Below are 15,839 nucleotides of genomic sequence, written 5' to 3'. Positions count from 1 at the left end.
AGTTTATGTTCTCTGTGTTTTCACAGGCATTCAAGAGCAGGTGCCAGATTCTCTCATTTTGTATCTCTTCTTCCACTTACTCCATAGACTGTGCTTATGTCAGGTTCTTAACAATGATTTGACCCATTGTAGAATCATTCCATCTTTTCAACACATTTTCAGGGAGTGTCTAGTTTGTTTATTTACTGGGGAGACAATGCTAAGTGTGTAGACCCTGTCAAAAGAGGAGCTTGCATTCTCGTGACCTGCACCTGCAGTGCATTGTGGGATGCTGCCCGGATGAAGGTAGCCGTGGTGTTGGAGCACCTGTGAGGGACAATGAATTCAGATGGGAACAGGTGGCTTAGGAGAAGGCTTCTACCTGAGCTAAGACCTGAATGGTAGGCTGTCATTAACAGGATGTTTGAGTGATAGGTTTCCCCAAACAGAGGGAGAAGTCACTTTTGGGTGATGGTTGTGAAGTAGAATGAGGGGGACAAGGCAGGTAGGATGGTGATGGGGTAGACAGGCTGGATTATGAACAACCTGCCATGAGTCCCACTAAAAATACTTCTCTGGCCTGCTTAGGAGAATCAGGAAGGATATTTAGTGGAGGGACTGACAGGATCAGGTAGGGTCTTAAACATGTTATTTTGGTGGTGTGCTGAGGGGACAGGGTGCCAGGAATAGACCTCCGTTGGTGGAGAACAGATCCCAGGATTGCAGTAGGTCCTGCACAGAGCAAAGGGAGAATGAGAGTCACAGTGACTCTGGGTTTTCCCTGGGTACCAGTGACTAGTTGATGTGCTGCTGCTGAGATTCTTCCCTGACCTTCACTACAAATCTGCCTCATTTGTAGCTGTGGACTTTGAGCCAATGGCAAGAGATGCCATCCTTAGGTGTAATATAAGGAGAATGCTCCTGACCGTACTCACGGGCAGATGGGCAGTGGGTTCCTGCACCAAGTGGCGACTTGGTGTGACTGACGTGGCTGAGGGCAAATCTCTCTCCTTTACTTGGGACACCTTTGGGTGCTTGGAAGTTTGTGCTTGGTACTGGGCAAGTTAACAACATTTTAGTCTGTTGACCTGGCCTTCTCGGACACATGTCATCTTCAGCTAGAAGACAGACTTCAGGCCTGTGTCTTCCTTCAGCATTGTATGGGAATGCAAGACAAAGCACAAAATCAGGTCCTAGCCTTCCCCCTGTGATGACAGTGCATACCCTGCCAAGAGACCCAGATGCTGGAGTTAGGATCTGGCCAGGTTTAAGGGTAATGAAAATTCATGCCAGAAAGAGGAAGGATTTTCTCAGCAGTGAGTTATGTCTAAGTCCTTATTTGCCAGGAACTTTTTCTTTTAAAAGATTTTTCCCAGGCTGGGGAGATAGCTCAGTTGGTAGAGTGCTTGCCTTGGAAGCAAAGGCCCTGGGTTCGATCCCCAGCACCGCAAAAAAAAAAAAGATTCTTCCCTGGTCATGTGGGATATAAGATGGGCGATCACTCCATCTATCCTAAAAGGTGGGTACTCAGCTAGGACTCCACCCCTGGGTGGGTGGGTGACCAGTGCTCTCTAGGGCTTTCTAGAAAGTAAATGTTTCTTCCCTCTGAAAGAAATCTAAGACACTGTGCTAGTTCAGCTCTGCATTGTACCAACAAGGAGACTCAGGCCCATATAATCACTTCTCCGTGTTTAAAGAGGGGCAGAAATGTAGGGAGGCCTTGGACTGTCTAACTTCTTTGCTCCTTCCCCACCCCTGACCACTTTGAAGGTCTACTGAATGTTGGGCATCTGTGGTGCAGATTTTTTTTTTTTGGCAGGGGAGGTGTGTACTGGGGATTGAACTCAGGGGCACCAGACCACTGAGCCACATCCCCAGCCCTATTTTGTATTTTATTTAGAGACAGGGTCTTGCTGAATTGCTTGGTGCCTTGCAATTGCTGAGGTTGGCTTTGAACTCATGATCCTCCTGCCTCAGCCTCCCGAGCGACTGGGATTACAGGTGCGCCCAGCTCTGTGGTACGGATTTAAGTCAAGGTCCTTGCTTTCAGGGAGCTTACCATCTTTTCCTCCAGAGAGAAAATATAGATATGTAAACTAACTATAACAAAAGTGACACAATAAATGTGTTATATAAGTTCTAGAATTGAGGTATGGATAACAGAATGGTGTACTGTGAGGTCCACCTGGGATTGTGGGGTGAGAAGGAGGCAGATGGAGCTGAGATTTGAATGGTACTGTTTATTGGGTACTTTTTGTACAGGTCCCTGGACTGGCTTTGTGGTTATGGGTGTGTTAATGAGGCACCCTCTAGATTAGAGATATTTGTTCAGATAGTATTGCTACAGGGGGCCCAGGCAGAGGGAACAGAACAATTAAAAAGGATTTCCTTTTTGGAATCAGGTCTTCTTTTGGTTTGAAATTCATCTCTACCTGCTGATAGTTTTGGGCAAATGATTTGCTTTTTCTGACCTTCAGTTAACTCATCAGTAACAGAGTTAAAAAAACAAACAAACAAACAACAAAATGACTTTATAATGTGATATTCTGGAAGAGGCACAACTATGGAGACAGTAAAACAGATCAGTGGTTAGTAGAGGAGGAAGGAATGAGTGGGTGGAGCACAGAGGATTTTTAGGATCATAAAGCCACTCTGTGATATAACAGGGGTGGAGACTTGCCATTAGACACAGGTCCAAACCCATAGAGTGTGTGGCACCAAGAGTGAACCCTGATGTCAGCTATGGGTGTTGAGTGACAATGGTGTGTCTCTGTAGGTTCGTAACTGGGGTGATTGTGCTAGTCTTGGGGGTGGGGGGAGGTTGATAGCAAAAGTGGTGCATGTGTAGGGGTTGGGGGTGGGTAGGTATGTGGGAACGCTGTATTTTATGCTCAGTTCTGTCGTGAACCTTAAACATCTCTAAAAGATAAAGTCTATTAAAGGAACAATGTTAAGGATAGTTGTGAGGTTATAATGCTGATCAATGTATGAGAAGAAAGGACAGGTCTCCGTCAGTTAAACCGATCAAAACACATGGCTGAATCACATCACTGTTACTTTTCTTGCTTTGCTCTTGGTTTTTCAGGACGTCTTGATGCTGAGGTGGGGTGGATACTGGGAGCTTTCCCATTTAGACTCTGGAGTCCTCAAGAGTGAGAGATTCTGTATTTTCCCACAGTGCCTGGAATAGAATACTACTGCATATGAAAAAGAGGAGGTTAACAACCCCAGTTCCAGATTCTTTTCTTTGCTGGGATGTATTTCCCCAGGAGCTTTGAGTTACTGTATAAGAGAGTCAGACCTACTGTGTGTCTCATAGCTCTCCAAACTGCCTGGTTGCAGATTGAAAGCCTCAGAATAAGCAACCACATTTAAAAATTTATTCAGTCCAGTAAAGTCTTAAATCTATGTGCTCAGAGTTTTCCATGGTGACCTGGACACTGAAGGCGTCAGGTAGTCTTTTGCAGAGCATGTGTCCTTGCCTGGGAATGGTCTGTGTGGGGTGGACTGAGCTCTCAAGGATTCTCTGGGTTTATGAACTTTGAGTTAGAAGGGGGCATACTTCATCAGATGGACTCTTGTTATTAAAAATGTGGTCCCCAGGCCAGTTTCAGCATCACCTGGGAGCATATTAAGAATTCACAATCTTGGGCCCCACCCCAGATTTCCTGAGTCAAAGTCTGTATTTTAGCCAGGTGCCTAAAGGGTCTGTGTGCTCAAGAGGTTCAAGGAGCAGTTGTGACAGTATAATGGAAGATGGACTTGGATGGCTCTTCCCTGGAATGAGCCTCCCTTCTCTTCACGGACAGGTCCTTCTGATTCTGTCTGGCCAGGTTTTATACCCAATTTGTATCGACTCTCCACTTTTACAGCACTGGAGAAGAGGTTTCTAACTGGCAAAGAACTGTCCAGAAAGGAACTGAGACGTGTGATTGAACTCAGGGTCCATAAAGCTTTTGTTCAGAGAAGCAGCGAATCCCTATATTCCTTGCCCAAATTATTAACTGCTAGTTATTTGCCATCTTGTTCTATTCTTGGCTCAGTTTTTCTGTCATTTGATTCAGGTAACTATTTTAAATGGAGATAATAGACACAAGAAAGACATTTACATATATATATTTTTTCTTTTGGGGCAATCACAAAGATATTTATTGGGGAGGATGGGAAAGTTATTTTTCTTTTAAATGAATATTTTCTGAAAGAATTAGTGGTGAAAGACTAGGTAATTTTTGTCGATGGGATTTTTACCAGCACAGAATTTTCAGTAGTCCTGGGTTTTCTAACGGAACAAAGATTTTTGTTGTTGTTGTTGCTTATATCATTTATCCTCCTAAAAACTTAAACTTGGAAATGTTTTGAGTTATAGTTAAGACTGGGGTCATGAATACTAAATGAAATTTTTAGTGTTCAAAAACATTATATTTACAAAGCTACAATGTGAGGGTCTTTTTTAAATGGGATAGTAAAAATATTCAATTTTGGTTTTGGGTGTTTGTTTGCCTTTTTCCCTGTTACGATAGTGGTGTTTACCAGCATGGCTTCATCACATGAACTTTGAACTTGCTAACCTTTAGTCAATTAATCGACTCTCCACTAATTTGGAAATTTAGAGGTGGGGCAGTAGTTCTGGATCAGGGATCGAGAGCCAGGTTAACAGTTTGAGTTCTCTGCTCTGCTGTCTGACTGTGTGGTGCTAATATAGTTAGTTGTCTCTAAATGGAATTCTACCAGGTCCATGATTTTTAGCATGGTACAAGGAATCTCCCAGCAGTTTGTGTGTATATCAGGACCTTGGAGGTGTGGAGCACATGTGTTTTTTTAGAATGCACAGAGTTATATTTCTTTATTTGGAAAAATAGGGAAAACTTTTTTTTTTTTTTTTTTTTTTAACAAGTAGCACAAAGTAAATACGGTATAGTCTTGGCTGGTGGTTAACAAAGGATGGGGAGCTCATGGAACTAGCAGTGAATAGCAGGTAATATTTCTTTTTGAGTATGTTATGTAAATCTCATAAATCCCAATAAGTACTATTGCTATGTGAAGAAACAGAACAGAAAGGTTATGTATCATGATCAAGGTCATCACAGCCAGTGTGAGGGTAGATCTGAGGTCCAAACTTAGGCTAAGCCTGTGAGGTTTGTCCCCTTAGCATTCATATTTGGATATGAATCAAGATAGTCTTTTTCTAGAACATAGACATTTTATAATATGTATAACTGCTATAAAATTGTCCCTTGATTTTCAGGTGCAAAAATATTTTCCACTGCTAAATCCAATTAAGTGGGGCTCCAAGATCCATTTACAGAGATTGGCGAGGTGTTTAATATTAGTAGTCATTGGAACATCCCCCCGACCACAATTTGGCTAGAAGATTCTGACCCCATCATGATATTGCTGCTCAGTGGCCAAGCCTGCACTGTCCTTAGTGGGTGGCTGATATTTGTGTTTGTTCTCTTCATGCTCAGCTTGACCACCATGATTTCCCCTGGGGCTCCTGAGCCTACGACTTTGAGATGCTGGCCCTCAGGTGTCCTCATGTCTGCTGCTCTGAGAGGTGTTCATTTGTCCCTGCCAGGGTGCCTTATATAGAATGGGACCTGGTATGGATGCAGACACAAAGCCCTCCATCGATGCAGAACTTCCCCAGAAGGGGGAGGGAGTGGACCTCTCATTCTTTCTTTCAGTTTACATAAAAATTAGTTAATTTCTCTATGGTTACCCTGCTGCCTGTCAATGACAGCAAGATTTAACACGACTGACCGTAAGTGATTTTATTAGTGTCCAATTTACATTTCTGTTGTTAAAGGAGGCGTCTTGGTGTCTAAACAGAGAGCCTCAATTCATTACTTGTACTATCTTTGTGACCTTGGGTAAATGAATTGATGTCCTTAAGCCTCTGTTTCATCTTTTACAAAATGGGGATGGTAATAGTTTTTATCCCATAGAGAATTCTAAGGGACCAACTGACACTGAATTATATAGATAGTAGGAGGTTCATTTGGGGACTGGCAGCAAAATCAGCTAAGCTGGAGGGAATAGTTCAGAATGGGTGGAGGGTCATTGAGGGGGAATGGTTAGAAGTGGGTAAATGCTATTTTACAGAATTTAGGCTCACGGTGTTCTTCTTTGAAGTTGTGTTATTCACTGAATTTATGTTCTGACTCAGCCATTTACTAAAATCTCTCTGATCGTATCAACTCCTGTTTCAACCTATTTAGGACCCAACCGACTTTGAGTGGAGTTTCTGGATGGAATGGGGGAAGCAGAGGCTCGTGTGGCTCCTCCTTGGCCACGTGGTAGTGTCTCAAATGGCCACACTGCTTGCAAGGAAGGTATGGTTATGTGTGTCATTTCCTTTTAAGCCTCTTTCTACTTAGCTTTTTGTGGAGTCCTGAACTCAGAATCAAGAGACACAGGTATTGACCTTGGGAACCTGGTCATGGTCACTGTGACCTTTAAAATAAAGGTGTCTTAGGTTCTCATCCTGCCTTTACTTCTTTCAGGTTACCTTTCAAGACATTGAACATGAGAGTGAAACTAATTTCAGGTGGTGTTCTCTAAGCTCATTGCTGATCAAATGACCTTGGGAAGAGCTGCCTGATCTATGAAATCTATATGATTTCACTTACGAGTTTAGAAGCAAGCGAATGATTTCATTAAGATGTGAGCATAATTTTAGTGTCCAGTAAGGTGTGCTCCTGTGGCTGTTTTAGATCAGAATTCCAGTATTTTGTTTTGACCTTGGCCTGGTTTAGAAAATAAGGGATTCTTTAAAGTGAATATTCAAGACACAATATATGCACATATAGAAATGTCACAGTGAAACCCATAAATTTGTACAAATAATATGTGTTAATAATAATGAAGTGCTTTCACAGGAGGCAGAATTATGATCCTCTTCTTAGGCTGAGGTACCAGGAAGAATTGCTCTGTCATCCCAGGGCCTGGCTTTTGCCCAACATCCTCTGAGTGATGCTTTTTGACTAATCTCAATTTTTAATGTGGAAAAAAAAAAAGAGTCCGTGCTTTAAAATCTATAAGGTAAAAACAAAACACATGCAAACTGACTTGAAAGTCAACTCAGGAAACATGTTTGACTCGCAAAGCTTCATGAAGGTGATGAACTGAGGGACAGAAGCGGCTCCCGGGAGGGAGACCACAAAGGGAGACTGAGGAACAGGTGCCACCTGGTCACAGATGTGCACTGAACTTGGGACATTTTTCAGCTCTTTCTTGAAAATTGTTACTTTCTAGGCTGGCTTCTCATTCTGGAAGACAGGAAATCCCAAGAGCACCCCAACTCTCTTAAAGTTAAATATCAATTACTTTTTTGTACTCAAGTGGTTGCTTCCATTTTCTAGAGTGGCAAAAACTGAAATATTAAATACTGTCAGATCTGAATATGTTAAAATTTCATGCAACTTTCTGAGCAAGACTAATAATAAATAATACAAGCTTTTAAAAAATTCCTAAGCTGGTAAATGGTGCATCCACCTCAACTCTTCGTGTCTTTTGTTTTCTATAAACTTCTGTTCAGTTTTTTTTTTTCCAGAACTTCAGAATTTCTAGAAATTTAACACTTTTATTTATAATACAAAGTTTCTCTGCTCATAGATACCATAGGTATCTCTAAGTCTCGGATTTTCCACGTGCAAATGAATAGCTTAGCACCTTTCACCTCTGAGGGACAGATGAAGTACTTTGAAGACAGCCTGTAGTAAGATGTCAACTCTTTCTACTACAGCCTGGTTAAGGACCGGTTGGCTAGTGGGAGAGATTACCAGATCTGTGTTACTCATGTTTGGCCCTTGACTTTGTCATTGATCAGCTTTCAAACCTTAGGAAAGTTTTCCCCATTGAATCTTAGTTTTTCATTCTCTGCAAAAGAGGGTTGATAAGAAACTATTATTCCTTCCCTTCATTCAAATATGACAAGCTTCATTTGTTAGAAATTTCATCACTACAAGTAAAGATGAAACATGGAAAAAATGGAATGAAGAGAAAGCACAAAAGAGATGGGATAAATAGATAAAAACATGTTAGAAATTGCAATCAGTATAAATGGATTCTCTAAAGAGATGGAGATTGTCAGACTAGATTAAAAAAAATACCCAGAAAAAAGGAAAACCAAAAAATAAAACAAAATCCAGATGTACTTCTTAACTAGATATATTTAAAACAGAAGGAAACAAAGTTTAAGAGTAAAAGGTGGGAAAAGCTATTCTGGGCAAAACTCCCACATCCCCTAACAAAATACTGCTATGGTTTTATTCATAACTGGCAAACAATATTACGAGTGTCAAAAAGGGTCATTGTTTAATAATAAAGAGTTTGGGAGGATATCACAAGTATAAATTTGTTTACTTTAAAATATATAAAGCAAAAGCAGAACCATAATAAAAATAAGTAAGTCAGTGATTATAAGGAGAGGTTTTAATATAACTCCTTCAATAATCAATATTTTGTGGAGGGAAAAAAACCCCACTGAAGAACAATACAACTAATAAACTTCATATAAAGAGAAAAATACAAACATACAACAATGTTTGCACAAAATACATACATATATATATGTACATATATAACAAAGAATCTATACATATATTAAAGTTGTTGCATTCAACACTGGAGAATCTACATTCTTTTTAAAGAACACACAGAATGCTCACAATGACTACATATTGGACCAACACATTTCAAAGGATGTGTTTTATATAGATTATCTCCTCTAATTTTAGTGTAATTAAATTGGAAAGCAGTAAAAAAGATGACCTAAAAACTCTAATTAATCTAGAAATTCTAAAAGAAACATTTTAAATAATTCATGCATGAAAGAAGAAAACTTATTAGAAATTAAAAATATTTATAAATGAATAGAAAAAATATTAGATATCAACATTTGGAAGATGCAGATAAGGTGGTACTGAATTAGACATAACCCTACATGTTTATGTATTAAGTGGAAAGACTGAAATTAATGAGCTAAAATATGCAATGTAAGCTGAAAAAGAAGAGCAGGAATTAAAACAGCAAAGAAAGAAGGAAGGAAGGAAAACACAAGAGCAGAAATGATGAAATAATCAATGGTAAGATTGATCAAGGAAAAAAAGAGAATATTAGGAGTGGAAAAGCAGATTACCATAGATATTGCAGAGATGAAAAACATAGTAAGAGAGTGTTTTACACACTTTTATGGTCATCATTTTGAAAATGTGAGTAAAGCAGACAAATTTCTTGAATATACAACAAAGGTGACTCATGAAGAAATAGAAAGACTAATACCATATCACCATTAAAATAAATCTGTAGTTAAAAATCTATTTGTAAAAAACCCCCACTAATCTAATGAATGAATTGTGTTAAACATCCAAGGCCCAAATAATTTGAATATTTCCTAGGATGTTCTCTAATTCATCTTATGAAGGTAGCGAAAAAATTGATAACCCAAATTGGAAGCTATGACCTAGCAGATATGTATTAAAAAGACACAATAATTAGGACATGGTTATATTGGCATCAGAACAGACCAACAGACGAATAGACTAGGATAGAATTTAGAAAATAACCACATTATATGGAAGTTTGATTTAGGACAGGGTGGACATTTCAGATCTGGTGGAAAAGATTATTCATGTAAATACAATACAGGAAGTGAAAAGGCAAGTTAACTAATTGGGAAATTATATGCAAGTTGACAAATACTTAGTGTATAGAATGTATGAAGAGATTTCAGGGGATGGGGTGTAGCTTAGTGCTAGAGCACTTGCCTAGCAGGTAAAGAGCCCTGGCTTTCATTCCCAGTATTATTACTACTACTACTAATAATAAAAGGCAAATCACTAAGTAGAAAAATGGCATAATATATGAAAAGGAATTTGTGGAAGAGGAAAGGAATAACTAAGAAACTTAATATTCAACTTCAATAATGATCAAGCAAATGCATCTTAAAACTACCATAATATATCACTTCACACTTTCCAGTTTGGCAAAAACAAAACAAAAATCCCCTGAAGATATCAGGTATGGGCCACCTGAGTTTATCCAGAGGCAGTGGACATGTATCTTGGTGCAGCTCCTCTGGAACACATTGCCTAGTAAAATCAAAGAGGCATAGTTACCAGTGTAATTCTAACACGTACCCTGGAGAACCTCCTCTTCCTGCCAGGACACACTAGCCAAGTGTTCTTTGCAGTGATGTTTTGGATCATGAAGAACCAGAAGCAATCAATCCAAATGTACATTTGGGGGAAATGGATGAATTGGGGTGAATTATTTCATAAAATGGAATTAATTATAGCCATAATTTCATCAATGTGGATGAATTTCTGAACAATGACCTTGAGCTAATAAAGCAAGTTGTGGAGAAATAGATCAGATACAATTTCTGTTTAGAAAGTTTAGAAGTGTGAGAACTGAATAGTACATTCACAAGTGCAGAACTACAATATACAATTAGATACTTGCAGGCCCAAATCTTCATCATGTCAGCTTAGGACCTGACTTCCTTAACAAGACTCCTAAAGTGCAAGAAGTAAAATTAAGAATCAATAAATGGGATGGATTGAAACTAAAAAGCTTCTTCTCAGCAAAAGAAACAGTCAATAACATGAAGAGCGAGCCTATGGAATGGGGGAAAATCTTTACCACACGCACCTCAGTTAAAGCACTAATCTCCAGGATATATAAAGAATTCATAAAACTTAGTACCAAAAAAAAAAAACAAAACCCCCAAAAAACCAAATAACCCAATCATTAAATGGGCCAAGGAACTTCACAGAAGAAGAAATACAATCAATCAACAATTAGAGAAATGCAAATCAAAACTACTCTAAGATTTCATCTCACTCCAGTCAGAATTGCAATTATCAAGAATACAGGCAATAATAAGCATTGGTGAGGATGTGGCAAAAAAGGTACACTCATACATTGCTGGTGGCACTGCAGATTGGTGAAATCACTTTGGAAAGCTTTATGGAGATGCCTCAGAAAACTTGAAATAGAACCACCATTTGACCCAGCTATCCCACTCCTTGCTTTATACCCAAAGGACTTAAAATCAGCATACTACAGTGATTCAGCCACATCAGTGTTTATAGCAGCTCAATTCACAATAGCTAAAAACTATGGAACCAACCTAGATGCCCTTTAACAGATGAATGGATAAAGAAAATGTGATACATATACACAATGGAATATTACTCAGCCTTAAAGAAGAATGAAATTATGACATTTGCTGGTAAATGGATGGAACTGGAGACTATCATGCTAAGTGAAATAAGCCCAATCCCAAAAACCCAAAGGCCGAATGTTTTCTCTGATAAGTGGATGCTGATCCATAGCGGAGGCAGGTAGGGAAGAATGAAGGGACTTTGGATTGTGCAGAGACGAGTGAGGGCAGTGGTGGAGCGGTGGGGATGGGAAGGACAGTAGAATGAGACAGACATTATTACCCTGTATACATGTACGATTACACTACTGGTGTGACTCAGCACCATGTACAGCCAGAGGAATGAGAAGTTATGCTCCATTTGTGCACAATGTGTCAAAATGCATTCTATTGTCCTGTATAACCAATTAGAAGAAATTTTAAAAATTGCTATAAAAATTAGATACTTGCTATAGTTTGGATATGGCCTGAGTGTGTCCCCAAAAGGTTCATGTGTTAGAAGTTTGCTATCGAGTGTAGCAATGTTTCTCCATTTAATTTACTTGTAACTTTAAGTTCAGGTTCCTTCTGCCTTAGGAGGCAATCTCCTCAGTATCCACAGGGGGATTTGTTCCAGAACCCCTCTCCCTAAGATACCAATGTCCACAAATGCTCGAATCTCTTATATGAAATTGCACATATTTACATATAACCTACACACATCCTCCTGTACACTTCAAGTCATCTCTAGAATACTTTTAATACCTAATACAACACGGATGCTAAACAATGTAAAGCTATTATCCAGGAAATTAGGGGAAAAAATGTATGTGTTCAGTGGAGGTACAAGTTTTCCCTAAAGATTTTATACTTGATATTGGGTGAATCCTCGGATGCGGAACCTTCAGATAGGGAGGGTCGACTGTACTGGGGGTGTTAAGAAGAGCACTTGGTAAAGGGCAGCTTTGCCGCTCTCAAGGCCTGTAAGCCCGAGCAGGTTACTTCATGTCTCTGAGCCTGAGCTTTCAGTCATTCAGTAGGTGATGCTGCTGGCTTCTTGGGGTTGTGGAGAGAGGCTGATGGGCGATGTTTTCAAGGTTCTCCTCGCCAGTGATGACAGCCAAGAGCCTGGTGGCTGTTGCTGTTCTCACTGGCACGTGCTCCTAGGAGCAGTTCCCTCTGTGGTGGATAAGAAAGAAAGTGACTGTCTTGAGATGCCAAGGGCAGCAGCTGCGTCTGCTTATCCACACCGCCGGTTCTCCCGTGAAGAGCTTTTCCTGAACCTGTTTCAAGCTTGTCTTGGGGGAAGGATTGGGAGATACAGTCCCTTTCCTTGGGAGTCATGGTGGAGTGAGAAGTTGGAGAGGAAATCAAATACTGATCACTATGCTAGCTACCTGAGGCAGTCATGGGCTGTGCCAGCTGCAGTGAGTGCCTGGGACAACCAGTGGACCACTGTGGCCATTCTGTATCGGGGATGGACTCCGAGGAGGTGGCTTTGGAGCTATGGCTTCGAAGCAAATGGGAGTTCACTTCGTTGGGCTTCTCGTGTTGTTCTCAGGCCCAGGTGGACAGGTGGACGGCTTTTTCTCGGTGGCACTTGTGTTATCCACTGTCAGTAGGAGGGGTTCTTTGCGTTTTTCTTGGAATGAAGCAGAGTGACCACTGCGTCATCTCCTTGTGTGTGTCTGTCTCATCCCCTGGGTGACCACAGGTTTGATTTGTGAGACAGCTGGTGGGCCGGGATCTGCCTGTGGCTGGGGCACAGTGCTTGCTTTGTCTGAGTCTGCTTGGCTCCCGTGTAAGTCCGAACCGCAAGTTTGGCCTCATTAGCTCCAGACTCTCGCCACCTGGATTAAGTCTTCCAGATGGCCTTCATTGGGGTAGTTGTTTTTGGTTCTTATTCAGGGTGGAAGATTTGGGCTGCAGTTGGCTTTTATTTTCCCATCCTCTGAGGCATCATAAACCACGGGCAATGCTGTGAAGAGTCAGGCTTTCGTGAATCTTGGTTAAAACCAGAAGCCCCAGAGGATGCTTCCCATCTCCATCTAAGATCTAACCTTGGCTCTGCCCTTACCTGCCCCACCTCCTCCCACTGAGGGGCAGGTTCCTTTCAAAAGCACAATATTCTTTCTTTCATTTTTACATTTTTGGGTCATGAGCAGTAGTAAAACTTTCCACTGAGCTCCTTGGCAGAGGTTAAATGCCTTTCCGCTGGGCAGGGCTTTCTCTTTGGGTTTTGGCGAGACTGTACGTGGACCAGTGCCCTGGGAGCCGGGGCTGAGTAATGGCTCTGAGCTTTGGCCATGGGTTTGTTATGGTTGGATTGCATGTTGGGCGGGTCAGACAGTTGCCTCCTTTCTAGAATGCCACCGTGGCCTCACCACCACCTGAGACACACTGTTCTCTGCCCTCAGAACTAAAAATACCCCTGTGTGAACTGGTGGGGGGGTGCAGAGGGTGGGTGCTGCTGCTGATCACAGAGCAGTTTCTTCTGTGCCCCCGACTGGGAGGACCCACACGGTCAGCACTGGTCCTGACAGCCGAGCTCCTCACCAAGGGTATGCAGATGGTCAGTCCCGTGAACTTGGCTCTGGAGTTTGCTTCCAGCAGATTGTCAACTCTGAACACTGAATAGGCATCTCATGCACTAATGGATTTCCTTGACTACTTCTACCTCCATCAGTGCCCATCTGTGAACGGGTGAAATTCCCTTAGTGTGAACCCCCTGGCCTTTGCTCCCAGGGAAAGCTGGCCCAAGGTAGTTATTTGGACTCTGGGATGAGGTGTTTTTTTTTTTTTTTTTTTTTCCCCTGTTTGCTTGGGGAGATTTAATATGTATGTATATTTTTCTTATATATAATAAGTGCATTTCAGCAGCAGCTGCAGTTGATTATGTAGTATGTAATAAATTATGCCATGCATGAGAATATTGATTGACTCCTTTTCTATTTCTCAAACGATGTTTCCACTAAGTGGTTTCTTGGCAGATGTGCAAAAAGAATTAATGCAGAGCAGTCGGATACTGTTGCCAACAGGAGTCCTGACCACAGCTTGACGCTTTTGCTTCTCCCCACAGAGGTGAGGTGAGGAGGGAAAGCGCTCAGGCACATCTAATTATCACTTGGTGCCCAGAGCACAGAATAGAGAGGGTATGGAAAGGGGTGCTCCCAGCTAGATTTCCCTTTGGGTTGAAGAATATCCATTTCAGAAGAGAGGAGGAAAAGGCCATAGTCTTTTTTCAGGGGCACTGAGCTAACCTTAGAAATAGGCCAGCTCAACTAGTTAGCGTCCCCGGAGACATCACTGGGGTGAAGGACAGGGGGTGTGCACCCTCATGGGTGGGAGCCTGTGCCCCATCTGCTGGGGACAACACAGATTGAGTTGTAAGCAACCCCTCTGAGTGGAAAACAGTGTTGGATAGTAAGATGGGAAATGACACTTATCTATTTTACCTGTTTTGCTTATTAGGAAGGAGGCAGAACAAGTAAGATTTGGAATATTGTTGGTTTTCACATTAGTGGGTTAAAAAAAAAAAAACTAAATATTTGATGTTAATTTCTTCTTACTTCTTCATCATAACCCCAGGTTAGATCCCAAGACTTGGGAATGTTTATCCACCTACTGACCCACGCAACCTACCTATCCAGCTCCCTCCACCCACCCGTCTACCCACCTCTACCCCCATCCATTTGTCTACTCGCCCACCTCCCTCCACCCACCCACCCCACCTCCACCTATCTATCCACCCTCCCATCTTTGTCTATTCACCCATCTCCCTCCATCCACTCACCCATCCATCTGCCCTTCACTCTCTGCCTCCCAACCATCCATTCATCCAATATTTATGAAACACTTGATAGGAACCATGCTGGATTCTGGGCTTTCATTATCGTGATATGAGTAAGAGAAGGTGTGCCTGCTAAGAGAGGCTATCAAGTAGAGTCAGTTACCACCTATCTTGAGAAGTGGAGGCAGAGCGGAAGGAGGCAGAGCGGAAGGAGGCCTGCGTACCTCAGTCTGGGGCAGTGAGCACTGAGTCCCATCACGAAGTCCAGAGCCTTCTTAGTCTGGCTTTATCTCCATTGCTACAAAAATAGAGTGCAGTTTCTTTCTTATTGCGGTTTAGACTTTGAGAGTGTCCCCTCCTCCCCTGTTTCCCTGTTCATCTTCTCTTAGAAGCAGAAGAGCTGGGGTAGAATTAAGTGGGAGTCATCCTGTGCTCCAGCCAAGTCCTTTTAGCTCATCTTAATCTCAAGCTCCAGGTTGCTCATATTTTTATACCCATCACAAGAGCATTGTCAATTCACACTAGAGCCACAGTGGGATGTCACCACACACTTACCAGAGCGGCTCGGATTAAACACGGTAACACCACTAAATGCTGGCGAGGAGGTAGATACGTTGGATCACTTGTACATTGCTGGTGGGGATGTACAATGGCAAAGTCACACTGGAAAACGACTTGGCTGTTCATTATGGAACTAAAGATGCAATTGCCATGCCACCCAGCAAATGTTCTCTTAGGAGAAATGGAAAGCTTGCTTTTACAGAAAAACCTGTACATGTATGTTTGTAACAGTAAATTTGTAATCACCCCAAACTGGAGAGAACATTGATGTCCTTCAACTTGCAAATGCTTAAATAAACAGTGGTACGTTCATACCATGGAAAACGAAGCCATAGAAAGACAGAACCATCGGTGAGCACAGCA

General features: G+C 41.6%; 1 protein-coding gene and 1 non-coding gene across 4 annotated transcripts in view; both read left to right on the top strand.

Moving 5' to 3' along the window:
- Positions 1 to 15,839, top strand: part of Hhat (hedgehog acyltransferase) — a 328,256-nt gene that overhangs the window by 47,475 nt on the left and 264,942 nt on the right. For all 3 annotated transcript variants that reach the window (XM_047519801.1, XM_047519802.1, XM_047519803.1), the window contains exon 4: positions 6,198 to 6,311. In XM_047519801.1, the coding sequence (XP_047375757.1) occupies positions 6,198 to 6,311 (114 nt within the window). The remainder of the gene's footprint in view (positions 1 to 6,197; positions 6,312 to 15,839) is intronic.
- Positions 1,358 to 1,430, top strand: Trnap-ugg (transfer RNA proline (anticodon UGG)). Its single transcript has one exon. It is a non-coding gene; the product is annotated as a tRNA-Pro (tRNA).

The sequence above is a fragment of the Sciurus carolinensis genome, chromosome 12, assembly GCF_902686445.1.
Source record: "Sciurus carolinensis chromosome 12, mSciCar1.2, whole genome shotgun sequence".
Classification (NCBI taxonomy): Eukaryota; Metazoa; Chordata; class Mammalia; order Rodentia; family Sciuridae; genus Sciurus; species Sciurus carolinensis.
Note: the sequence above shows the minus strand (reverse complement) of the source record. Positions and strands in the feature narration are given on the sequence as shown.